Below are 26,162 nucleotides of genomic sequence, written 5' to 3' on the forward strand. Positions count from 1 at the left end.
GCACCAGATAGAATATCATTACTGCAAAAACATAGATGTGGAGAGGAATATTGAATAGTTTTGCATTTCTGTTTCTTCCCAGGTGTGGACGCTCACCTGTCTACCGCTCTCGTGAGATGGCAGCTCGGGCCTTAGTCCCATTTGTTACACTAGACCAGATTCCTAATACCATCCAAACTCTATTGGCCTCACTCCCTAACTGCACTGACCAGTGTCTCCGGCAAAACCATATTCATGGGACACTTCTTCAGGTAAGTAGAATTACTTTGTGTAATTAATGTCAAATGCCATGTGATGAATTTTGTTATCTCATGTGCTATTAGCAGGTAAGGATTAGATACACAAGATTTTACCTTTACCGGTAAATTTTTTTTTCCTATGGCTGAAAGATCAGCTCTTTCTTTGACTATGCTTTTGCCATACCAGACATGACTACAGTGTTAACACAATCTCATCACGTTATCTTTTGTATCAAACCTTGTGTTTTCTGTGATATCCTTTCTCATTAAGCACCTCTCTGAACCCTATAGAGTTGCTCTTTTCCATCAAGTGGGTCTGCAGTACCAATGCCTAGTGCAGGATGAAACTATGAATATTCTGGAGAGAAACAAGTTAGCCCATGAAGCATTAGGAGAATTACACACAGAAGGCAGAGTCGGTCCTATAGCAAACCTTTTCCCTCCTGGTTCCCCTGCAGTGCGGGACAAATTTTATTTTGAATAAGCATATTGATTTATTTCATTATTTTTGATATAGTACTTCTTTTAGAAGAGACTAAAGTGCAACAGATGAATGAGAAATAGACTCCTTATTGAAACAGTCCTACTTAAATTCTACCATGAGAATAGAATAGGAAGGATTGATGATCACCTTTGTTCCCATTGCTTCTGTCACCATTTATACTAGAAGTGGGATTTTTTTTCCTTTAGGTTTATTTTATTTTATTTTATTTTTATTGGAAAAGCAGGTAAGATTTACAGAGAGAAGGAGAGACAGAGGGAATGATCCTCTATCTGCTGGTTCCTTCCCCAAATGGGCAGAACTGAGCCAATCCAAAGCCAGGAGCCAGGAGCTTCTTCCAGGTCTCCCATGTAGATGCAGGGTTCCAAGGCTTTGAGCCATCCTCGACTGCTTTCACAGACCGTAAGCAGGGAGCTGGAAGGGAAGTGGGGAGCAGCCAGGAGAGGAGTTGGTGCTCATATGGCATCTTGGCATTTGCAAGGAGAGGATTTAGCCATTGAGCCATCACATCAGGCCCTCCATGTAGGATTTAAATATTAGGTATGTTCCTGTTTTATGAGAACTGAGAGGTGATGTTAAGGCCTCAATACATATGATTAGCCTGAAGCCTATACTACTGCATTACAAGGCTTTCTGTAATGTGGTTCAGGGCATGGGACTCAAGAGCCAGACAGTCTTAATAGGAGCCTCAAATCCACCCACACTGCCTGCTCATCCGTGTCTTTGTTTTTGGTTTGCAGGTTATTGTAGCACCTGCCTCATAGAGATTCTGTGAGATCTAAATGAATGATTGCTTTTGAAGTGGTTTGGATAGGGTTTAGTACTTAATGATACTGATAGTTCTTATTGTTGTTAATCTCATAGTTTTAATGAGCCAATACTATAATGCAAACTAATATAGGAAGTAAGTAATTGCCTCTAGGTAAGATTCCCTTTCTCCCTTGGTTGTCTTATATGTTCAACAAATACCTTTTGAACTAGTACTATGCACAACAGCATCACTGTCAGAGCAATGACTTAAGGCAGCCCTTGTGCAGTTGAAAGAGCCAGGGACAGAAGATGACCGAAGATACGCAATTGCAGGGCAGTGTATCAAGTGCTACATGTTCCCATGGCAGGGCCTCTTGGCCTGGCTTGGAGATGTCAGGCAGAATCTCAGATAAAGTGCCAGCTGAGCAGTCACTGAAGGAGGTTAGCCAACTGACGGGAGGGAAAGACTCCATGAGGCAGAGAGAGTGGCAGGGAGGGATGCTTCTGGTGGAGAAGAGGTTAACCCATCTGGTAACTGGGTGGGGCTTAAGTTCTAGGCTTGCAGTTCTCATTTGGCCTTAGGACATTTTCATCCTTCTAAAAGTTATTGAGAGTTCTCACAAGATTTTATATATCGTTATCTAACTAAGGAGTAAAACCGAGAAATCACTGAAACACAAGAACCCACAATGCCTATTCCGTTATCTGTCAGGGTGATGACATCCTCACCTTGTAGCCTCTGGCAGACTCCTCTGTGTATTCATGAGGGACAGTGAAGGAGGAAATCAACATCTTCACATCATTTTGAAAATAGTTTGATCCTGCAGACCTGCTGGGACCCGTGAGGGTCCCAGATCACACTCTGAGAACATCTGTGTCAGATAACACATTGGAGTCTTTGATGGCGTCTTCAAGATAAACTCTTAAGCAGGTGTGTTCTTTGGATATTCACTATATCCCTGTGGTGAAGAGAGGGGCAGGCATTATTTATTGTCTTAGTTTAAAAGATGAATGACTGAAGCCCAGAGTGGCCATTTGCTCAAGCAAGTTCTAACTCACAATGCTGAAAGATTCTGCCACCTCTTTAAAGGGAGGGACAGTAATCAGTAAAGCGTAACGGGCTTCTCCAAGTGTGAGCTGCGGCTGCATTGGGAGGAAGGTTCGATGTCAGGAGGATCAGCCATCAGGTTTTTGTTGTCGAAGATCCACTCTTGGCTAAGCTTCATCAGAGGTAGTGTGGTTGCAACTTCTCCTTGGGCTCTTGACCAGTCGTACAGCTCACTCCCCGACCCCCCACCCCACTCCTGTCTCTCCCACACCTCCCATCCCACTAGTCTGGCCATGTTTTTCCAGTCGGCCTGGCAACTAACACATGGTTTCTTGTGCTGCCTCAGGGCTCAAGCTTTGTTTTTTTCTGCTACATGGATTGTGAACCATGGGTTGCAGGCGAAGGCTCACTTAGCCAAGGATGCTGGGACTGGAGCTGTTGCCCTTTGTCATAGTGGGAATGAAGGCATGCCAGAAAAACCAGCCTTGAAGTTGGGGGTCATTGTGCTGTTGGTCAGATTCCTGCCTTTATAGAGTTTGGATTATGCTGCTTGAAGAAAGGGAGCCAGCAGCATGTGTAATTTGTCGTGTCCATTAGGTGTCACATCTGTGTCATAATGAAACTCTTGCACTCTGTGCCTCCTAGGGTGAACAGAAGGGGTTAAGTTGGGAAGAACTCTTTCCTCTCTACAGCATGGAGATTCCTTCTCAGCATCAAGCTACCTTTGAAATCAGTTGATGGCCTGCACCTGGAAAAGATGGTTGGGCCTGTAAAGGATGATAATCTCCTTGGGACCTGCAGGGCCAGCTAAGTAAATATCAAACTGTTATTATTATTTTTTTTTCAAAACCAGGAAATCATTTTGTAATCAGAAAACAAATTCTTTCACAGAACATTTTCTTGAGTTATGCATTTTGACGTCTTTGAAAATGTTTACATAAATATATCAATCCTCAGAGACTTTCTACAGTATATCTGGAAAATAAGAAATGTGTTGATCTCTGGCTTTTCTGGAACCATGCAAAAAATGATTCAAATTACAGGCAGGACTTGAAAAAAAAATACATATATATATATGAAAAAAAAAGAAGAGGAAAGAAGAACCTGTAGGGCTCATTTCCTAATCGTTTTAAAAAAAATAGAGATTCCTAATTGCAATGTTGAAATGGCTGGAAGCAGTGCACATCAGGAAAGGTGAGATTATGCAGCAGGTTCGTAAAAGCCAGGAGTAAATGACATTAACTCCTAATAAAGGCTTGATAAGAGCCATGAACATGACCTCATTCGGGAACAACACTGGCAGTGCTGCCTCATCTGTTAAGTAGAATTAATGGTCTGTTTTTGTGGCCAAAATTCTCCATGTTGGGGACTGAACCTTATTACTAGATTACGTATCACCCCTGAGACATCGTACTAGAGTTCAGGAAGTTCTCTATTGAGGAAGAGTAAGATCCACAATCTTTTTTTTTTTTCTTTTTAACGATTGATTTTATTTTCATTTGAAAGTCAGGTATACAGAGAGGAGAGACAGAGAGGAAGATCTTCTATTCAATGATTCACTCTCCAGAGCTGTGCCAATCCAAAGCCAGAAGCCAGAAGGCTCTTTTGGGTCTCCCACACAGGTACAGGGTCCCAAGGCTGTGGGTTGCCCTCAATTGCTTTCCCAGGCCATAAGCAGGGAGCTGAATGGGAAGCGAGTCCGTCAGGATTAGAACCGGTGCCCATATGGAATCCTGGTGCGTGCAAGGCAAGGACGTTAGTCACTAGGCTACTGCACCAGGCCCGTCCACAGTCTTGGGAAATCGTGGCTCTGGTACTTAATGCAGATGTTAAAGTTTCATAAAGAAATATTTACCCTTTCAAATAAGAGTTTGGATTTTGAGTTTTTCATTTCCTGTCTCTTTTGGCTTTTTTTTGTGTGTGTGTGTGTCTGATGGTGTAAAAATAGTGAGGGCGACCCCTGCCCTTTCTTGACTCAAACTCTTTGTGCAGGCAAAAAGAAAGACAGCTGTGTTGAAAAAAATCAGTTTTGCATTTATCTTTCTCTTCTGGTCAGAAGCCTCCCTTTATCTTCAGTAAAGTGATGTGATTTCCCTACTCCACACATCTCTTCAATGGCCTGAGCAGTCTCACTTTTCATGAACTCTTCTGTGGAATTTTCTCAGTGTGTACCAGCAGAGCCTTTTGAACACTTTGATGTTTATGTGATTTTCTTCTCAGTTTGGATCGTTGATTTCTGCTAGAGAATTGGAGTCAGAAGCACTTTTCTGGCTGTGGAGCTGAGCATCGGTACTGCCTAACACATCTGCCAGGTCTGACATGAGAGAAGTAAAATAAACATCAGAGTACAACCTGCACTTCACCTGAATTATATGTGCGATTTCATAATGCCCTTCGCAGACAGGCAGAGGAGCAGGATAGATGTGCTGTGCTGTGTGTGTATGTGTTGAGGATGGGGCACAGTCCCCTGACTCTAATGAGGAAGCTGTAGTCAGCCTCAGGGGGTGACCTGCATCCAGTCATGGAGGTAGTACTGGTAGGTCAGATGTTGAGCTCGAAAGCCTGTTGTCTTTTCTATGTAGAACCTGCTGCTTCTTTGATAGTTGATGTGAAGTGAATAGCAACTTCATAGGGCTAGGGAAACCAAACCAAGAACCCACCTCTGCTCTTTTATACCTTCCCATTCAGTTAATCTCTTTAAATCTAATTTGATTTGACTTGATTTGGAAACAAAGTCTATCAGCCCCATAGAAATGGACACAAATTGGTGAAATCCAGAGGAGCCACACAACTGGCATAACTATTTCCTCCTCTCTCCACTTTCCTCTCTGTCATCATTTATTTTTGTTCCTCCATTTAATGCTGCTAGCCTGAAAATACACAATTTCCACATATACATACCTTGCCCTGCCATGCAGACTATGGCCAATTTCATAATTACCAAGCCTTCTGTCATCCTTAGGGGGTTGACGAGACTTCCCCATCTTGGACAACTGTTGGAATTGTGACTGCCATTTCTTGGAGGAGATGGACCCATACAGAAGCGTTCAAGGTTGAATTTAATTCAGCAGACACAGAGTCAAACTTACCCTGTCTCAGGAGTTGGTGAAATGGGAGTTGGCTCAAAGTGTGGGATAGAAGCCAAGTGAGCACTCTGAAATTGAGAGAATATGCAATACAGGAAAAAAAAAGTGGGGAGGGGAAAGGGAACAGAAGATAAAGGGTCCAGACAGAGGGTCAAGTACAAAGAGAGACTCTGGAGCCATGTATGCTTTCCACTAGAACACCCCAAATGCTGTGCCTTGTGGAGCAGCACTTCCAGTGCTGACGTACCAGATCGGAGCACTAGTGCAAGTCCTGGCTGCTCTGCTTCTGATCCAGCTTCCCACTAGTGTGCCTGGGAAGGCAGCAGAGGATGCTGCGCTTGGGCCCCTGCACACACTTGGGAGACCTGGATGGAATTCCTGGTTCCTGGCTTCCATCTGGATCAACCCTGACATTTGTGGCCATTCAGCAAATGAACCAACAGCTAGATTCCTTCCTTCCCCTCTCTCTCTTTCTATTTCTCTGTTAGTTGCCTTTCAAATAAATACATTTAAAAGTCTTTAAAAAATGTGTTGGGGTCAGAGTCAGACTCCATGCAGGTGACACAATATGTGGTTCAAAAGAGAAGCAGGTCAGTCATATATTACCTTTGTGGGCTGATTGTGCTGGCTACTTGTGTGAAACAATGACTTCATGAAGCTGGAGTGAGACCAACCTTCCTTGCTACAGACCAAAGCAATGGAAATAAATACAAAAATAGCAATAAGCAGATATATCTACAGAATAATGGTCAAGCTGCAGCTTGGGATGCCCATATTCTGTATTGGGAAGCCTGGTTCATGTGCCCGCTAACTCTCCTTCTGATCCAACTGCCTGCTCACGTGCACCCTGCAAGGCAGCAGATAATGGCTCCAGTAGTTAGGTCCCTGCAACCCACATGGGACATCTGTATTGAATTTATGGCTCCTGGCTTCAGCCTAGCCTAGCTCTGGCTGTCACAGTCATTTGGGAAATAAACTAGTGAATAGATCTTTTTCTGGCTCCCTGCCTTTCAAATAAAATGAAAATAAATGTATTTTTTAAAGTAAAATTGGCAGTGAAGCTTAACTGTACATTCTAGCAGAATCTCTTGAAAAGAAAGGAGAAGGGCATCGTGGCGTAGCAGGTTAAATAGGTCCCTGTGATGCCAGTATCCATTTGGATGCAGGTTCAAGTCCCAGCTGCTTCTCTTCCAATCCAGCTCCCTGCAAATGTGTCTGGGAAAGAGGTGGAGAATAGAACAAGTACACCCACATGGGAACCCCCGAGAAAGCCCCTGACTCTTGGTTTCAGATTGCCTCAGTTCCAACCATTGTGGCCATTTGCAGGGTGAAACAGCAAGTGAAAGATTTCTCTCTCTTTCTGTCTCTTCTTCTCTGTAAGTATGCCTTTCATATAAATACAAATAAATCTTTTTAAAAAATTGTTTGGGTATGACATTTTGGTGCAGTAAGTTAAGATACCACTTGAATGCCAGGATTGCACATGGGTATGCTGGCTCAGACTCCAACAGCTCTGCTTCAGATCCAGTTCCCTACTGATACATTTGTGAAAGCAGCAGCAGATGGCCCAAGCACTTGGGCCTCTGCCACCCGTGTGGGAGACCTGACTGGAGTTCTTGGCCCTTGGCTTCAGCTTGATGTAGCCCTGGATCATACGGCCATGTGGGATTTGAACCAGCAGCAGATGAAAGTTTTCACCCCTCCACCTCCCACCTCTATTTCTTTGTCTCCCTTTCTCTCTGATGTTCTGTTTTTCAAATAAGTGAGTGAATCTTTTTTTTTTTTTAAATAAAGGAAGAATAAGAAAGAAGTTTTTATAGAAAATATTTTTACTAATACTGTGCCATTAAAATTTGTGACTAAGGGCCAGCATTGTGACACAGAGGGATAAGCTGCTGCCTCTCCCCACCCTCTAACTCTTTCAAATAAAGTTAAATCTTTGAAAAAAATGACTGAGTGTAATTTTTAGTTATCATTTCCATCTTTAAAAATTATATCCATGTAAGACAGTGCTTGATGCCTTAAGAATTTTACTGTCTTTTCATGTTTCTTGAAAGAACAAAATTGTGAAACAATTGTGCAAAAATGTTCAAGCTGTCTGCAAATGGAATATGACTTGATAGGTTCCATTTGGTGACCTAAGATGTTGGCCTGTGTCTACTGCTGTTTATTTTATGCCCAGAAAATATAATTTCAGAATGGAAAATCCAGAACAAAAGCATGAAATTACACTGAGGTTGGAAGTTAAAAATGGATTGCTGGTCAGTGTTTTTTGTTTTGTTTTGTTTTGTTTCTGGAGACAGTCATGGTTTAAAGGGAAGGCTCCCTCTTGCTGTTCCCCGGTTAGCCAGAATCACCCTTTCTTCTTGAGGACTTGAGAGAGGAAGGAGAGGACTGATCTCTCTCTGGACGCTCCCTGACTGAGGGGGATGAGGGCAGAGCCTCCCCGGAGGTCCGACTGTGCATGTACCAAGGTCTTCACCAAATCCTTCAGCTCACACGGGCAGTGTGAGGGTGGCTTAGAGGGGCCCTGAGGGTCCCTGAGGCTCCAGGCAGCACCTGCAGATTACAGAGCCGCAGCAGCTGGTTTATCTCCAGTGTGTCCAAGAAAGACTACTTTCTATGTGCACCTTGACGTGAAAAGGATTGGGAAGTGTTGAGTGTTTGAATAGAAACAAAAACTAGAAAAAATAGAACTGAACCTTGTTAAATCTTACGTTCTGGCAATATATACCTTTGTGGATATAAGCCCAGAAAAGTCATTTTTAATTAAAATGCTACTTAAAAAGATGAATTAATCTCTTCCTTAATAAACATCTATGAGCTTTCATTTGGTGTGTGTTACTGAGGTGGCTTGGGCTGGTTGGTGGGAGGCAGCTGGTGGCCACCAGATTCCAGAGCACTGACTGTCATGTAATGGGCAATGCCTACTGCTGCTATTTATTTATTTATTTATTTATTTATTCATTTATTTATTTATTTATTTGAAAGAGAGATACAGAGAGGCAGAGACAGAGGGAAAGAGAAGTCTCCCATCTGCTGGTTCACTCCTCAAATGGCCACAATGGCCAGGGCTAGGCAGGCCCAAAAACAGGAGCCAGGAGCTTCCTCTTGGTCTCCCTGGTGGGTACTGGGATCCAAGGACTTGGGCCATCTTCTGATGCTTTCCCAGGCCATTAGCAGGGACGTGGATTGGAAATAGAGCAGCTGGACATGATCAGGTGGTACAGGTAGCAGCTTAACCTGAAATACCCCAGCAGCTACGGTTTTCTAATGTTCTATACCCTTTATGTCAGTGAGGGTCAGGTGCAACTTAGATCCAGTGGTTGCCAGGTTCTTGGTGCTGCTGAAGGTCAAGTAGAAATGTCATCGTGGAAAGGGGAAGATTGTGTGGGTTGTGTGTGTTACTTCTATCCTACTGATAAGGAAAAAGGAGGGCAAAGGAATTGTGAGATTTCACTAAAGTTATGGAAGGGAAATGATAAAAAGCAGAGCTGGGATTCAAACCTAGGACTGGTATGGGAGTACGTGCAGAAGACAGAAGTAGTCCATTTTTAACAGTGTTGAATTTGTGTGTTAATGTGCTTCACCATGGGGTTCCTCTGCCCAGTTACTCTGTTCCCTGCGTTCCTGCAGGTCATATTAAGCATTACAAGAGTTGAAAATCATTTAGATCTTGCAGAGTAGAGTTCATGTCTATCAAATTGTTATTTGTTGAACCTGTTCTGTTTTGAATTGCATCCTTTACCTCAGATCCTATCAGAAACTTAATGAGTTAGAAGAGGAACAGTGTCACAGTGTCTCATACAAAGGGCTCTTTTACCATTCTGAAGGGGAAATTTGCAGCTCACAACATGAAAGGAGATATGGGATCCTTCTAGATAGATTAATATATCACTTTTCCAAGTTAATTTTTTTTCTCCAAAGACAGCACCCTGCATCCTTTTGCAGCCATCCCACTCTTTAAAGATTATGACTTTCTGGGAATGAATATAATTCTGAGTGTACTTCATTTGCTTTTTTTTCGTAAGATTTATTTTATTTTTATTGCTAAGTCAGAAATATAGAGAGGAGGAGAGACAGAGAAAGATCTTCCGTCCGATGATTCACTCCCCAAGTGACCACAACATCCAGTGCTATGCCGATCTAAAGCCAGGAGCCAGGAGTTCTGGGTCTCCCACGTGGGTGCAGGGTCCCAAGGCTTTGGGCCGTCCTCAACTACTTTCCCAGGCCACAAGCAGGGAGCTGGACTGGAAGTGGAGCTGCCGGGATTAAAACCAGCATCCATATGGGACCCCAGTGCGTTCAAGGCGAGGACTTTTTCTGCTAGGCCACGCCGCCGGGCCCATTTCATTGGCTTTTTAAGACTAAAAATTTTTGCTTGAAAGAGAAAAAGAATGGGGGGAGACCTTCCATCTGCTGTTTCTCTCCCCAAACGGACAGACCAAAGTCAGAACCAGGGGTTTCTTATGGGTTTCCCACATGGATGCGGGAGCTCAAGGACTTGAACCACCCTCCACTGCTTTCCCAGGCCAGCAGCAAACAGCTGCATTGGAAGAGGAGCATCTGAGATACCTTCTGGGTGCCAGCGATGCAGGCAGAAAATTAACCTGTCAGCCACCATGCCACCCTTGAATGTACTTTAAAAACACAACAAAACAAAAAATCATACTGTGCTCACAGCCCTACTCCTGTGATTTCTAGAATATCTAAGTGAGATTTGTGTGGAGATTCTACCCAGTGAAAATAGTCATCCTTTTTGTTCTGTGTTTTTACTGTGTGACAATCTACTAGACAAAAAATAATGCCTAATTGTTTTTATTGAAGTGTCATTTTTGACATTACAGAGTCTGAACTTGTCCCTAGCCTTGGAATTTATTTAGGGCAGCTGGTATGTTTCAGTTACTGAGGACTCAGTTGACCACTTAAAAAGCACTGTCACTTGAGTATAGCCAGACACTTGGCAACCACCCCCAGAGACCTGAAGTACTATCAACCTGTTGGGCCAACAGCAAACTTTTATGTATGTTAAGATTGATTTATTTGGAGAGCAGCCTGTGCTTCAGTAGGCTAACTCTTGGCCTGCTAACACCAGCATCCCATATGGGCACCAACTCGAGGACTGACTGCTTCACTTCCCATCCAGCTTCATACTTGTGGCCTAGGAAAGCAGTAGAGGATGGTCCAAAGCCTTGGGATCCTGCACCCATATTGCATACCCAGAAGAAACTTTTATTCCTGGCTCCAGATCAGCTCAGCTCTGATTGTTGCAGCCATTTGCAGAGTGAACTAGGGAATGGAGGACCTCTCTCTATTTCTCCTTCTCTTTGTAAATCTACCTTTCAAATGAAAATAAATAAATCTTAAAGAAAATGAATATGATTTTAAAAATTATACTTGACAAAATTACTCAGACAGAGAAAGAGAAAGTGATCTTCCATTCACTGGTTCACTCCTCAAATGGCCTCTGCAGCCAGAGCTGGGTCGGTTTGAAGCCAGAAGCCAGGAGCTTCCTCCAGGTTTCCCACATAGGTGAGGGGGCCCAAGGACTTGAGTTATTCCTACTTCCCTCCCAAATGATTAACAGGGAGCTGGACCAGAAGTGAAGCCGCCAGGATAGGAACCAACATACATATAGGATGCTGAAGCCACAGGCAGTAATATGCCACTGCACCAGCCCTCTAAAGGAAACTTTAAATATGAATACGCTTTTCCTAGTTTAACCCATGTGCTGACATTGTTGTATTTCTCTGTGCTGTATGTCTCCAGCCCTCTGTCCTGTCCTATAGCAAGGGCTTCAGCCTCAGCACTGTGGACTTTGTGCAGGCAGCTGCCCTGTGGATTGCAGTGTGTTTGATAGCATCTCCCCTGCAGATGTTTCTGCATGTCTCCTGAGGGACTCAATTGCCCCTGGTTGAAAACCTTTATTCAGTAAAGTTTTGATTTTCTTCTTCCTTTGGAACAGGATGTGGCTACAGCTCATTCAGGTCATAAAGAAAGCCACTCTTCTTGTTGTTGTTATATAAAATATTGTGTGATAACTGCTTAAAAAGTTTTAGATATTAGTGACTGCAGGTAACCTCGATATGATTTAAGTTATACTTTACAGTAATGTATTATGTACTGTATGAAGAACAGGAAGAGAGGCATTCACAGGCTCCAAACATGAAAGATAAAGTTGTGAAAAAGCTGATTGCCTCATTTCATCTGTCTATGCTGTACATATTTGTTAAAATGCTTGTGATACCCTATACAATGTACAAGTATTCCGTGAGAATCAAAATTTTTAAATAAGTATGTAACCACATTTAAGAAAGTCATGACCCACTTACAAGGTGTAGTTCAGTACTGTACAATGAACTACTGAAGGGATGAGGTGACTGGGAGGGCAAACAAATTGGACTGGAAGTCACAAAGGAAGCATCTCTGCATCTCTCACCGCCACCTACCCTCCCTCTTTCTGTCTGCTGGAAAAGTGCCATGGACATGACATATGAGCCAGCTCATTTTTAAACCCTAACTCCTTATAGTTTGCTTCACGCCCATGTCCCAACCTGCCTCTCATCCGCTTATATTAGGTGTAGTTGAAATTTTATTCTCAGGGAGCATAACAAAATTCCATGTTTCATTTACACAGAGGAGCTTTGGAATACAATACCTACATGGAATTTCCTCACTTCTTTACCTTGAAATACTCCAGTGTGTTCCTGGGCACAATTGTTAACTATTTCATCAAAGCCTTCTTTGGGGATGTCTTCAATAAGGACTGAGCTGAGGTTCCACTGAAAACTATAGCCCAACACATCAAAACTAACTTTGAGTTAAATATGAATCCTTCTCCAGATTCCCAGATTCACACTTCAAATGGGAAACTAGTAGAGAAACCTCGATCTAGGTGTTAAAATATACATGGAGATACTAATTATATGAATTTTGCCTTTTGGAAAGACTCCTAAGTATCTATGTGCCTCATATATATGTATGAATGTCTAGGAAGAAAATAGTAAACTTGATTTGACTCTCAACATTATCATATTAAAAAGTAAGACTTTTAAAAGCATGTTCTTAAGACTTTTGGCAGTTATCTAATATGAGCTGGCATTGTAGTGATTGTGGTTGCCTGTGCCTGTGGTTCCCACATCCCATGTGAGTACTGGATCATGTCCTGGCTGCTCCACTTAAAAAAAAAAAAAAAAAAACTTTTTAAAAATCATTCTTATTTGAAAAGCAGAGTTGCATAAAGGAGGAAAGAGAGAGAGAGAGAGAAATAAAGAGACTTTTCCATCCATTGGTTCATTCCCCAAGTAACTGCAACACCCAGGACTGGGCCAGCTGAAGCCAGGAGCCCAGAGCTTCGTTTGGATCTTTCACATGGATACACAGCCCTAAACACATGAACCATCTTCTCCTGCTTTCCCAGGTGCATTAGCAGGGAGCTAAACTGGAAGTGAAGGAATTTCCTCTCAAACCAACAGATACATGGGATGCCCAAATCATAGGCGAAGACCAAGCTTAATAAGCCACAAAGTTTATCCTGGTTCTGCTTTGTTCTTTCCTTCTTCCTTACTTTTTTCTTTTCCTTGCCTTCCCTTCTTTTTTTTTTTTTTAAGATTTTATTCATTTTTATTGCAATGTCAATGGCCAGAGCTGAGCCGATCTGAAGCCAGGATGCATCTCCCACGTAGGTACAGTGTCCCAAGGCTTTGGGCCATCATCCGCTGCTTTCTCAGGCCACAAGCAGGGAACTGAATGCTGTGGCTGTAGAGATCTGGGGAGTGAGCCAGCAGATGATGGCTCTCTCTTTCTGTGTGTGCCTCTCTATAACTTAGACTTTAAATAAGTCAAGTAAAATAAATTTTTCGAGTAGATTTTCTGATCATTCTTGTACATGCATTTCATTTCTTTGTCCAGTTAAAAAAAACTAGGTTCAACATTAAAATGAAATTTGTGTTTTGAATAAAGACATGCTTGGAAAAAAATGAGAAAATCAGTTCTTACTTGACTTTTCCTTATTACTATCACTAATACACACCTTCTGTGCCTTCTTTTCACATCAGTTGAATATGATTGACAATTGGGGTAGGAATTTGCACTTCTCGGGGTGGGCATTGTGGCACAGCATATTCAGCTGCCACATCCCTTGCCATGCTCACATCCCATGTCAGAATACAGGTTTGCCTTGCTTCTGATCCAGCTTCCTTATGAAGTTTCAAGTCGCAGCAGGTAGTGACCCAAGTGCTTTGACTCTGCCTGTCATGTGAGAGATGTGAATGAAGTTCCTGGCTCCTGCCTTTGGCCTGACCCAGCCCAGGACATAGCATGCATTTGGGGAGTGAATGAGCACATGGGAGATCTCTCTGTCTCTGCATCTCTCCATCACCTCTCTCTCTCTCTCACTCCCACTCACTCACTCAGTCTACCCTTCAAGTAAATAAATCTGTCTTTCCCCCATATGGTTATATCAGCCAGAGCTGGACCAGCCTGAAGCCAGGAACTTTTTCCAGGTCTTCCACATGGGTAGTAGGGGGCCCAAACACTTGGGCCATCTTCCACTATTTTCCCAGGCCTTTAGCAGGGTGCTAGATCTGGGACTTGAACTGGCAACCATATGGGATATTGACACTGCAGTGGCAGCTTTAGCCATTACACCACAGTGCTGACCGCTAAATATATAAATCTTAAAAAAAAAAAAAAAGATTTTGTTTTTTCTCTAAATGAAGATAAGCTGTTACCTTACTGTGTCTTCTGTCACTTATTTTGTTACTAATGAAAGGGTCCTGCCTAAATGAGCTTGAATTACTGGCATTCTGAAACAGATGGTAGTATGAGTACAGCTACCATTGTCGCATTCATGTTGATTCAGTAATGTTCTATTTTTTGTAAGGGTTGTGATCATTTTTTCTGTTTGGGATGCCTTGTAATCTCGCCAAAGTGAATTTGTGAATGGAACATTTTTTATTAACTTTCCTGGAAGCTTATCTCTGAAAGGGGTGAGGGTGTCTAAATAAATTGTTTGGAGTTATTTATTAAATTGTGACTTTCAAGAGTTTATAAGTGCTAAAACATCCCAAGGCTTTTTTTAAAAAAAAGGAATTATTTGTTTTTATTGCAAAGTCAGAAATACAGGGAGGAGGAGAGACAGAGAGGAAGATCTTCTGTTTGAAAATTCACTGCCCACGTGACCACAATGGCCATAGCTGAGCTGAACTGAAGCCAGGAGCCAAGAGCTTCTTCTGGGTCTCCCACGTGGGTTCAGGGTCCCAAAGCCTTGGGTCGTCCTGGACTGCTTTTCCAGGCCACAAGCAGGGAGCTGGATGGGAAGTGGGGCTGCTGGGATTAGAACCAGCGCCCATATAGGATCCTGGTGCGTTCAAGGCAAGGACTTTTTGTACTAGGTTACCGCGCCGGGCCCCCCATGGCCTTTTCTAATCTTCGGAGAGATCAGTATAGTTTTAATATCATGTATCTTTGGCTTGTTTTGCTTGTTTCATTGCTTAAGGTTTTAAAAAGTATTTCTTGTAGCTATTAAGACAGGTTTCATGTATAAGTCTCTGTGGCAGGTAGACTTTATACCTTTTCTTTTTTCTTAGATTACAGGATATATAATGATTTTCATTTCTAACATATTTCTGAAATACAATTTTAGCTTCCTGCTTTGTAATTTCTTCAGATATATTATACAAAACCTGTTCTTTTTTTCCAATTACAAAACCTGTTCTTACACTGAGAAGCAGTATTCATTGATTGGTCTGAGAGAACATTCAGTGGTCATCCATTTTGATTTGCAGGTGGTTATTTAGAGAACAGACTTGTAGGATAATGATCTATGTTAAAATTCATGTTTGAACATACTAGTTTAGGGGGGTGTTTGTGTACATTTAAGATTAAGGTGCTTGAAATTTGAATCTGTCTTTTTTTTTCTTCTTTATAATCTTTACATAGTTGATTAGGGCACAGAGGGTCAAGGGCTACAGGAAAGTGGGTAAGACCATTTTTTCCACATTTTTGTATCTGTATCTGGGGTAAGGGGAGAAACAAAGGGAGAAGCCCCACCCAACCTCCCACCCATCCCAGGTCCCCGATGTGGGGCATATTCCGAGGGTCCTGCTCAAGCAGTTTTGATAGTTCAGCAGTTCTGAGTTCTTGCCAATCTTGCCATTCCAAGCATGATGAGATCTCTTCAGAATCCATGGCTGACTTAGTCTCTTCATGGTTGGGGTTCTGAGATCAGCAGTTCGGTTGGAGGAATCCCCAAAGAAACTTCGTCTGAGATGATCTCAGACCTGATTCTTGTGTGTCCTTGCCAATACAGGGTTCGGCACTGTCCGCCGTCCCAGTCAACTTATGCACATGCTGGTCGTTGCAGTTGCTGGGTCATTTCTGTTTCCAGCCCTGTCTTCCATGCGAACCAATGGGTGTTGTAGTCCAGCTTGATCCTACCCACTTCATAGTCAGCCCTCACGCAAACCAGTGGGAGCTGCAGCCTAGTTGGGCTGACTCCCCATAATCCCCACCGGCCTGCCCCCTACCCTTGCTCCCATGCATGCCAGTATGTACCGCAGACTTGTTCAGTCTGTCCCACATCCCATTTAGCTCTTGTACATGTCAGTGGGCCTTGAAGCCTAGTTCGACTCAACCAGCCCCACTATACTGAATCTCTGTTCTTCAAAGTAAACTGTTGAGAGTGAATCGGAGTTGCAGTATAATCCAGGGCTCCCCCTATCTCCTACTCCCCCATCCCTACTCATAAACTAGTTAGTGGCTTTCTGGAGACAGTCCACCCCTCAGCAGTGCGGGGGTCTTCTTCCTGCTGCCTGTCTTCCTCAGGATCTCTGCGGCTCAGTCAGGGAAGGAACTCACTGATGTTCTGCACATGTGTCCTCAAAAGTGTTGATTTGCCTATTCTGATTAAATGTCTGATTTGCTCTGTAGTATGGATTATGTTTATTTGAAAAGTAGACTGACAGAAGCGGGGGTAGCAAAGAGAGACAGATCTTTTACTGGTTTGTTCCCCAAGTGCCTGCCACTTCCAGGATGGCCAGGAGTCAGGAACTCCACCTGGGTCTCTCACATAGGTGGCAAGGATGAAAATACTTTAGCCATCAGCTATTGCCACACATGATACACATTAGAAACAAGCTAGATTGGAAGACCAGGCTGGTCTTGAACCCAGACTCTCAGTTATGGAATGGAGGTGTCCTAAGCAGCAGCTTAACTTGCTGTGCCACATTGCCCTTCTCTGTGGTTCACTTTGTTGATTTTCCTGTCTTAGCACTTCCTCCTTCATTTTATAATTTTTTACTCTTTCTCCCTCATGAAGGAGAGCACAGAATGAGTACAGACTTGCAATTATCAACTGTCCCTTTCAGAAGTTAAAACTTACTGTCACTACATTGACCACAAAAGTCTGGTCATTAAAATTCAAATGCAAGAAGGTAGAAGTAGCCTGGGCATATGAGAAGTTGATCTGAGAAGATACAGAGCTCACGGGGTCTGAGGGTTGTGCCTTGTGTTTTATCTCAAAAACACCAAGTGCTAAGCATACAGTAACCTCTGGGTTAATTTCTTTGATTAGATTTTCCATGAACTACTTTTGATGAGGTTGGTCTTCTGTAAGACTATTTTCTTTTCTGTTTTATTAGTATTAACCTCAACTTTACTATTTTTTTTTTTTGCTAATATTTTCTTTTATTTTTATTTGAAGAGTGGAATTACAGTGAGGAAAGGAGAGACAGAGAGATCTTCCTACCCTGGTTCATTCCCCAAATGACCTGAACAACCTGTGCTGAGACCATCAGAAGCCAAGAATTGGCTCCTGGTCTCCCATGTGGATGGAAGGGATGGGAGGGGCTGTCTTCCACTGCTTTTTCCAGGTCATTAGCAGAAGGCTGGACTGGAAGTGGAATAGCTGAAACTAGGAAGCAATGTCCAAAATGAGATGCTGGCACTGCAGGTGGAGGCTTTTACCAACTATCCCACAAAGCAGATTTTTTTATAGAGAGAAAAGGAGAGGCACGGAGTAAGGGGTCTTCCCTCCACCCGTTCAGTCCCCAAATGGCCGCAACAGCCGGAGCTGAGCTGATCCATAGCTAGGAGCCAGGAGCTTCTTCTGGGTCTGCTGCTGCGTGGTGCAGGGGTCAAAGGACTTCAGCCATTCTCCACTGCTTTCCCAAGTCATAAGCAGGGAGCTGGATCAAAAGTGGAGCAGGCGGGACACAAGTTGGCACCCGTATGGGCTGCCGGTGCTACTGATGGAGGACTAGCTAGCTTACACCGCTATGACGGCCCCAAATTTTTATTTAATAATTAGTTACTTGTAGAAGTTTAAACATATTTGTTTGGAGAGGTGATTGTTAACTTTTCTTGCAAAGGTCAGAAAATATAATTTATAATGATATTCTTTGAGATTTGTTAAGGCTGCTTTTGTGGTAAAATATTTTTATTTGTGTTTGCTTAAGAGCTTATGTAGTATTGTTTAAGTTTATTAATTTTTGTCTGTCTGGTTTACGAGTTTATTAACAGCATGTTAGAGTTTCCTATATGTAAATTTGTCTACACATATAGGTGCAGGGCCGTGCTCCACTGCTTTCCCGTGCTACAAGTGGAGCAGCTGGGACATGAACCTCATCCACATGGGATCCTGGCGGTAGCAAGGCGAGGATTTAGTCACTGAGCCATTGTGCTGGACACTACTAACGTCTTTGGTTTCATTGTATTTTTGCCTAATAGTCATACTGTTCTACCAATGCTCTCTTGCTCAGTGATTCCTGACATGTTTTTAACCTGTTCATTCTCTGTTTCACTAAGTTTTCGTTTTAGTTGTTTCTTGTAAATAGCATGCATCTGATTTTATTTCTATAACTGATCATCAATCATTTATTTAAATCACTGGAATTATAGATGATTATTTTCTATACTGGGATATAATCCACATACTAATTTTAATATTAAAATTTTTCCAGTATGGCCACTGGAAGCTTTTTTAGTTTGGTGCCTGTGTCCCTCACCATATTTGACGTATTTGTTGTTTGGTCTTTTCTGGCACTACAGTTATGTCCTAGATGACCTTATGTGTTCCTTTCCCCATATCTCCTCATTTCTCCAAGGTTCCCTGGTCCCTTCTATTGGAAGATAGTGTTAGGAACCCACATCTCAGCACTGACAGCACTCATTGTTGCAATGATGTCATTATTTCTAGGTGCTCTCCAGACAGACCTAGGGAGAGTGTGTGTGTGTGTGTGTGTGTGTGTGTGTGTGTGTGTGTGAGAATCCATTCATACACACATGTATATCGTTAGTTCTGTGTTGATCCATTTGCCTCTACGTGAAGGTAATGTGATTTCTTTGGTTCTAATCTAGTACTACCTGATTCATTCTAGCTTTTCCTTTTGCTTATCTGTGTTCTCCAACAATGACAGTTCCTGTTGTCTAATAACTGTTTGTTTATTTCTTCACCCCCTTACAAAGATATTTCAAAATTTCTAACTCATTCTACTTTGAGGGGAAAAAAAATACTTGACCACCATAGTACAGTTTTTTTGTGTATAACCTTATAGTTTCCAGTCAAAACGCCATTTCCCAAAGTTATTTGTAATACAGTTAAATTCTTTTTCCACAGTTAGATTCATTTGTCACCCAACATTCTGGTTAATATTCCGTTTCATGTACATGCATTAAAGTTTGTTGAGTTCTGAGCAGAGCTGTGTGTTTTGACAGGTATGTAGCCTCCTGTGCCTACCACCATAGTTAGTGTCTTACAGATGAGTCCCATACCCTAAAACATTCCCTGTCCTTCCTTTCTCCCCAAGCCTCTGGCAAACCACTGATGTGTTTTCCAACCTATGGTTTTGCCCTTTCCAGAACGTCATGCAAAAGGAATCCTGCAATATGTGTAGCCCTTTCATTCTGCCTGTTTTTACTTAGGAAAATATATTTAATAGTAATCCATATTAACTTTGTGGGGTTTTTTTCTTTCCATTGGTGAATACTATTTCGTGCATGGACATACATGAGTAGTCTTCAAAAAGCGCACAGGAAATGCACATTATGGACCACTATGCTTGTGTTTCAGAATGGCTTTTGCACTATGCTTATCTTCTAATTCCGTTTTCCCAAAAAGTTTGTGCAGTAACTTTGTGCAGTTGTATTAAAGATGTTTGTACCTTTTAACCTCTCTCCCACTTTTTCCTTCTTTTGCAAGTAATATATTATATATCTGTCTCTGAAGAGATTACCTTTGAAATTTTGTATATACTATCCTTCTCTCCTCTACAGAAAATTAGGACATTTGAGTACTAGAATTCTGAATTTCCTTTTCATTGTCTTCCATTGCTATTGTTGCCTATTGTATCCACCTTGTTTTTAATCAGTCATTATTTTTATTACTTGGCACCCAGTATTTTAATATTTGCCAACATATTTAACCAATCTCCCCACTTATTATTTCTTATTGCATTCCACTCCTTCCTTCTAGTAATGTTTTCAGCTAGCATCTTTGTGTAATAAACTCACTCAGTATTTGTAATTCTGAAAGTATTTACTCTCCTCCCTAAATGATAAGTTCATAGTATAGGTTTCTAGGTTGACACTTCTTTTTCCATCAACACTTTGAAAATTTGCAGTCTTACCGTTTGTTGTTGTAATGAGACAGCTATTATCAATTTAATTATCATTCCTTTGGAAAGTATCTATTTTGGGTGGCTTTTGAGGTTTTCTCCTCATTACTGGTCTGCAGTTTTATTAAATGGTCTTAGGTGTTGCATCTTTATTCTGAGCTTGCATTTTTATTCATCACCAAGAAATCTTCACCTGTCTCTTTCAGATATGACTACATCCTGTTCATGCCTCTGAAGTGGGTTTTTTAATATATACATCTCATTTTATTTCCTCTGTAAGCTTTTTTCTTGCTATTTCTTCAAATATATTTTCTGATTTTTAAATTCTGTAGTTGCCTATGTAGTTAACACAGTAAAGAAGGTGTTTCACTGTACTGTGAAATCCCTCAGTAAAGGGGTTTTTTTTTCAAGCCTAGATATTTTTTCTCCAAATCTTCCTCATGACAATTCTGATTGTATCATATGACTTTGATTTCTTCCTTACTCTGAATATTTTAGTGTTTTTCAATTTATTGGATTCCTGTAGTTCCTAGCACCCTTGCCTGTTGCAGTGTCTGATGCCTTCCCTAAGAACTAGAAGTGGTTTCAGCTCATCATCAAGGGTGGTTGTTTCTCTTTGCTATCCCTTTCACACTGCCTTGTAGAGGCAGTCAGTTCTCTGGGATGGTTTTGTGTTTGACTTTTAGAGCCTTCTTTACCTTCATAGGTCAAGACCCAACAATCTCTCTTCTGAACAACTTGTTTTCCACCTTTGGCTCTAAGAGTAATGAGGTTTCTTACCCTATCTGCTGGCCAATTGATAGGATCTTCTGATGAAGGGAGCCGTTTTCATGATTGCAACCTTTGTACAATGCTCTCAGCTCAGGCTCTCACACCCCATTGGCCACTCTACTCCTCCTGTCACTGCTCTACCTCTGAGCTCCTTTTTTATGGCCAGCTCTTGGAGATTTGTTTGAACTATCGTTTCAGCTTTGTACAGTCAGGCATCACTTAACAGTAGGGATATACTCTGGAAGCTGCATCCACAGGCGATCTCTCTAAATTGTGAGAACACCACAGAATACTTACTCAGACCTAGATGATATAGCTTAGTCACCTAGCCTGCAGTCAGGAGACACAGTAAATGTGAGATGTATGAAGTTGTTGCTAGTGTACCATAGCCTACTATTTCACAGTAGGTTTCATGCTCAGCAGAGATGCTGTTTGTAGATTTTGGCTAACTCAACACTGCCAGTTTCTCTCTGCACTACCTTGTGTCCCTCCACCAATTCCGTCCTGCCCAGAAGAGATCTGATCAACAGTGGACTCTGAATGAGAAAATAGGCCAAAGGAGACTTAACTTCCTTAAGGCTGAGGACCATGCTTTATTCAGCACTTAAATTCATAATATGTGACACTCATTCTGTCACCTCATAGGGCTCCTGTAGCATTTGTTATGTTGCGGGGTATAGGAGATCACACCAGACGAATCTAGGATGTATTAAGGAGTCTTTATTAACCAAGCTCGACGATGGCAGGATCCATTAGAAATTAGCGAATGACAAGTTCATATGGCAATCCAGTCTGAATCAAAACCGTGAGAGGAGCAAATTGTCATTACTCTGAAGTCCATTTGTTAAACTAAAGACCTATGTTCCAGCCTCCCCAGCAGTATAAATTATCCAAAAGATGTGCAGTAAACAACCTGGACACATTTACAAAGTTGTAAACATTCACCTTTTCCTGGTTTCTTGGCCCACATTTCCTTATTGCTAGGTCTCACCTCTCCTGGAATTCTTGAAAGTACACAAATTAGAAATACAAAGCATCTTAGCATTTGCTTCACTGACCAAGCAAGGAATACAGACATACAGGGGCCGTGTTCAGGGGCTGCCTGTCCTTGGAGTCTATCTGTGGGAAGCCAGAGAGCAAGCAGGTACTGGGGAGGCCAAGAATTGGAATGCCAGAGTGATGGAAGGACGCAACCCAGAGAGAGAGAGAGAGAGAGAGAGAGCTCCCTATCATGGACCTTTATGGCGGCTGGTGAGGGGAGTTATTACACAACAACGCAATAACACCCCCTTTCAGGTTCCAGGTGATGAAGGTAAGGATCACCTGACTCACAGTTGAGCAGAAAGGGCTAGATGGGTGGTGGGGGAGGCATGGCTTCCTATCTCCTGACCCTGAACTAGCTGCTTAAGACCACAACAACTGAGTCTGAGTTCACCTAGTTAGGGGCTGGAGCTGGTACCGCGACTGGTTAATTTTAATTCTCTGGAAACATTTTTTCTAGTACATTCTGCTTTAAAATCCTCTCAGATTTTCTTTTAGATTTGCATGAAGTAGTGGGTGAGCCTGCTGGGTGTGCGTAAATGGCCAGAGACCCTGATGGATTCTTCTCAGGGGTAATAGTTCCCCACAGATGACTTGGTTCTAGTGCGGTATTTGGGTTTCATTCAGAAAACTGCCAACAGAGTCTTCACTTTTGACTCCAGACAGTTAGTTTTGTCTCTTAAGTGGGATAGAGTTAGGCCTCATTTGTGAGGTCTAATGGCACTGAACTGAATATTTAAAATACAGATCTTTATCATTGTCTGGAATGCCCTGGTGAAATCTCTGGAAAAAGGACATGAGGTCTGAGGTTTCAGCTATAGAATCGAAGAGAACTTTGAAAATGGCTGGAGCTAGATAGAGACCATTGAAAAGTAGGTGCTTTGGGCTTGGCAGCGTGGCCTAGTGGCTAAGGTCCTCGCCTTGATCCCATATGGCTGCTGGTTCTAATCCCGGCAGCTCCACTTCCTCTCTATCTCTCCTCCTCTCAGTATATCTGACTTTGTAATAAAAATAAAATAAATCTTAAAAAAAAAAAAAGAAAAGTAGGTGCTTTTCTTTCTCTTCTAAATGTTGGCTCAGTTGAGCTGCTTGTAGGAGAGTACTCAAGCTGAAGAGGGTCTTGACTGGGGAATCTTGCAGTAGAGATGCTTTGAACCTTGCCAGTGTAAGCATAGTGAGACGCAGGAAAGGCAAGCACCTTGGAGCTGTAGTGGTATTCACCCCTAGCAAAGTGGAAGAGGGGATTGCGGCATGGGTGTGACATCCTTGGAGGGGACAGAGAAGGACTGTTGTGTTTTCTGCATGTATGCCTTTAACCATGCTGTAAGTATTGGCTCTGAGGGTTTCTCAATGTTGATCTGGCTTCAGGGGCCCCTTGGAGTCCAGAATGGCTCACAGTTGGGTGGTGTTTCTTGTACCAGACTGTGAACACTGACACCAATTTCACAAAAATCTCTTGCAAAATGTTCTTGCTTGCCTGAACTTTGTTTTCCTGCTTTTCTCAGAGTTCCTACCAGTACAGTTCCTTGCTGATTCTTCTCCTGTTGTCTGACCAGTGTCAGCAGCTCAGGACCAGAAGTAGTCTGGGAGAACTCAGTTTCCCAAACAGAAGTTTAAGAGATTGACAGTTTAGCACAGAGAAGTCGGGACAGCCAGCGTCACTTTTTTTTTTTTTTTTTTTTTTTTGGCATACAGATTTTCAGTTCCTGATGTCGGAACAGAATGTTCCTCTGTGTACAAATATGTTGAAATCTGTACCATCTTCACTTCGGTCCTCCTGTTTTGTAAAAAGTTTCCTATAAGGTTTGATTCATCTTGGATGTCATCCAGTAATTGAAATACCTAGAAGCTGCCATGATAAGATGTAAATCAGACTTCAGACCTAAGTGTACTTAGCATTTTAAAAGTAAAAAGCTGCTGTAGGCACTTCATTTCTGCTTGATATGCATGGTTTGTGATCTGCGCAGTTTTAATTGTTTCATTCATAACCTGTCATTAATAACTTATATTATTTTGTAGCCAGAGGAAGGTAGAGTGTGTTTTTCGAAGCAGGCAAGCTTAGACCTGGTGTTTGATCTATGGGAAATCATTTAACTTGTAGTTAAAATTTAGTTGCTAACTAGTGACAATATGTAGTTTGTAAGGTATAAGGAGTCGAGATTTTATATGTACAAATCCCCAGTAGAGTGGTTGATACACCCTAATTTTTTAATAACCAAAATTCTCGTTTATCATAATATTATTATACCAGTTGCTCACAGTAGCTTTTTAGTATGTTTTCCATATGAAAAGGGCTAATTCCCTATTTTTATTTTTCCCCACTGTCTTTATTACTTTTCTTTAGGATCCCACTAAATACATACATTTGATTATTAACTGTATATACCGTTTTTGTTATTCTGGCGGCCTGTTCAAGAATATGGTGTGCCTTTCTATTTGTTTTGTTTTATGGTTCTCAAACTGTATTAAAAAGTTTATTTATTTATTTATTTGGAAGGCATAGAGAAAGAAATCTTCCATCTATTGGTTGTCTTGCCGTAAGTCAGGAATGGGCCACACCAATGCTGAGAGCCTGGAACTCAATATGGGTCTCCCACATGGGTGGCAATGCCCCGACTTCTTAAGCTCGTACTTCCCGTGGTGCACATTAGCAGGAAGCTGGAGGCAGGAGCAGAGCTAGGACTCAGACCCAGGCACTCTGATGAAAGGTGAGCATTCCCAGTGGTGTCAGCCTCCATACCAAATGCTTACACCAGTACCCTTACATTTTAATTTTAATACCGTAAATTTTATTTCCTTCAACCACATTTCTCTATATACAAAGACAGAATCTTTCTTCTAGTCATATCTTGTTGAGAATTTTCATCATGAATAGATGTTAAATTTAATCAAATGTGTTTCTACATCTATTAAAATAATTTAAAAATTTTGTTGATATGGTGAATGACAATGATTTCACTTTTGTTGATATGGTGAATGACAATGATTTTACATGTTGAACTAGCCTTACATTGTTTGAAATTATCTTACTGATTCTCTTATTAATAAATATCTTATACATTTTCATTTTATAGTTTTAGTTTTCTGAGAATTATGATTTTACATTTATGAAAGTTGTGCTTAACAATGTCATTCTCACCCAAATTGCCCTATAGATTCAATACAGTCTCTCAATTAAAAATGGATTTCTTGATTTTTTTTGATGCATTACTGTCTTGTTAATTAGCAAATGATTTGCTAATACTACAGGTTTTCAAATCTAAAAAAAAAGTTTTTGAACCAGAAGGACAATAATTGTAGAACTTGTCATATCAAATTGTAAAACATACTGTAAAACCATATTATCTTTTTGCATTATTAAAAAGTCTGGCACTAATCCATCATTTGAAAGAAGGAGTGGGAACAAAATGGTGAAACTAGAAGCAAACCTTGGTGTATGAAAAATATTATTATATTATAAAGGTTATCATTAAAAATCAGTGGAGAAAAATCTGAGCCCTGCTGCTCTAAAGAGCAGTCCCCGCAGTGGATAGTCTGTCGCTTGGGAATGATGTTAAGGGGCAACTGTCTAGAGACTGCTTCTCAAATCCCCTGGGTTACTCCAGCCCTCTGAGTCATGGATTACAAGCACAGCAACAGAGTCCATCCTCAACCAAGACTTTCCAAGGTTGCTATACTTTTCTCTCTGTTTCTCTCTCTGTTTCCCTTTTCCTTTCCCTTTCCCTTTCCGTCTCCCTCTAGAAATTGAAAACTTGCTGCAATGTACAGAGGAACTAAATGGCCTTCCACCCGCTGCCCAGTGGGACCCAAGAACCAGGATGGAGGAAGAAGTGGCTCCTTTGGAGAGACACGACCCACTCTACAAATAGTCCAAGGCTGACTAGATTGAATTTGTCATACAAGGAGAAGGCTTTGCAGCCCTGATGGGAGCTGCTGCCAGTTGTGTACCTGTGCATCTGAACCTTGTTTGTTTTCCTCTTCACCCAACCTCCAACTTCTCCTTTGGGGTACTGGAAGACACAGAAACCATTTTTTTTTTTTTTATTGTTATTGGAAAGCCGGATATACAGAGAGGAGGAGAGACAGAGAGGAAGATCTTCCATCCGATGT

The 26,162-nt window shown here is 41.8% G+C and overlaps 1 protein-coding gene across 1 annotated transcript in view; it reads left to right on the forward strand.

Moving 5' to 3' along the window:
* THADA (THADA armadillo repeat containing) overlaps positions 1-26,162 on the forward strand; it is a 332,219-nt gene that overhangs the window by 172,745 nt on the left and 133,312 nt on the right. The window contains exon 28 of the mRNA XM_058668010.1: positions 83-251. Coding sequence (XP_058523993.1) covers positions 83-251 — 169 coding nt within the window. The remainder of the gene's footprint in view (positions 1-82; positions 252-26,162) is intronic.

The sequence above is a fragment of the Ochotona princeps genome, chromosome 8 (assembly GCF_030435755.1).
Source record: "Ochotona princeps isolate mOchPri1 chromosome 8, mOchPri1.hap1, whole genome shotgun sequence".
In the NCBI taxonomy this organism is placed as follows: Eukaryota; Metazoa; Chordata; class Mammalia; order Lagomorpha; family Ochotonidae; genus Ochotona; species Ochotona princeps.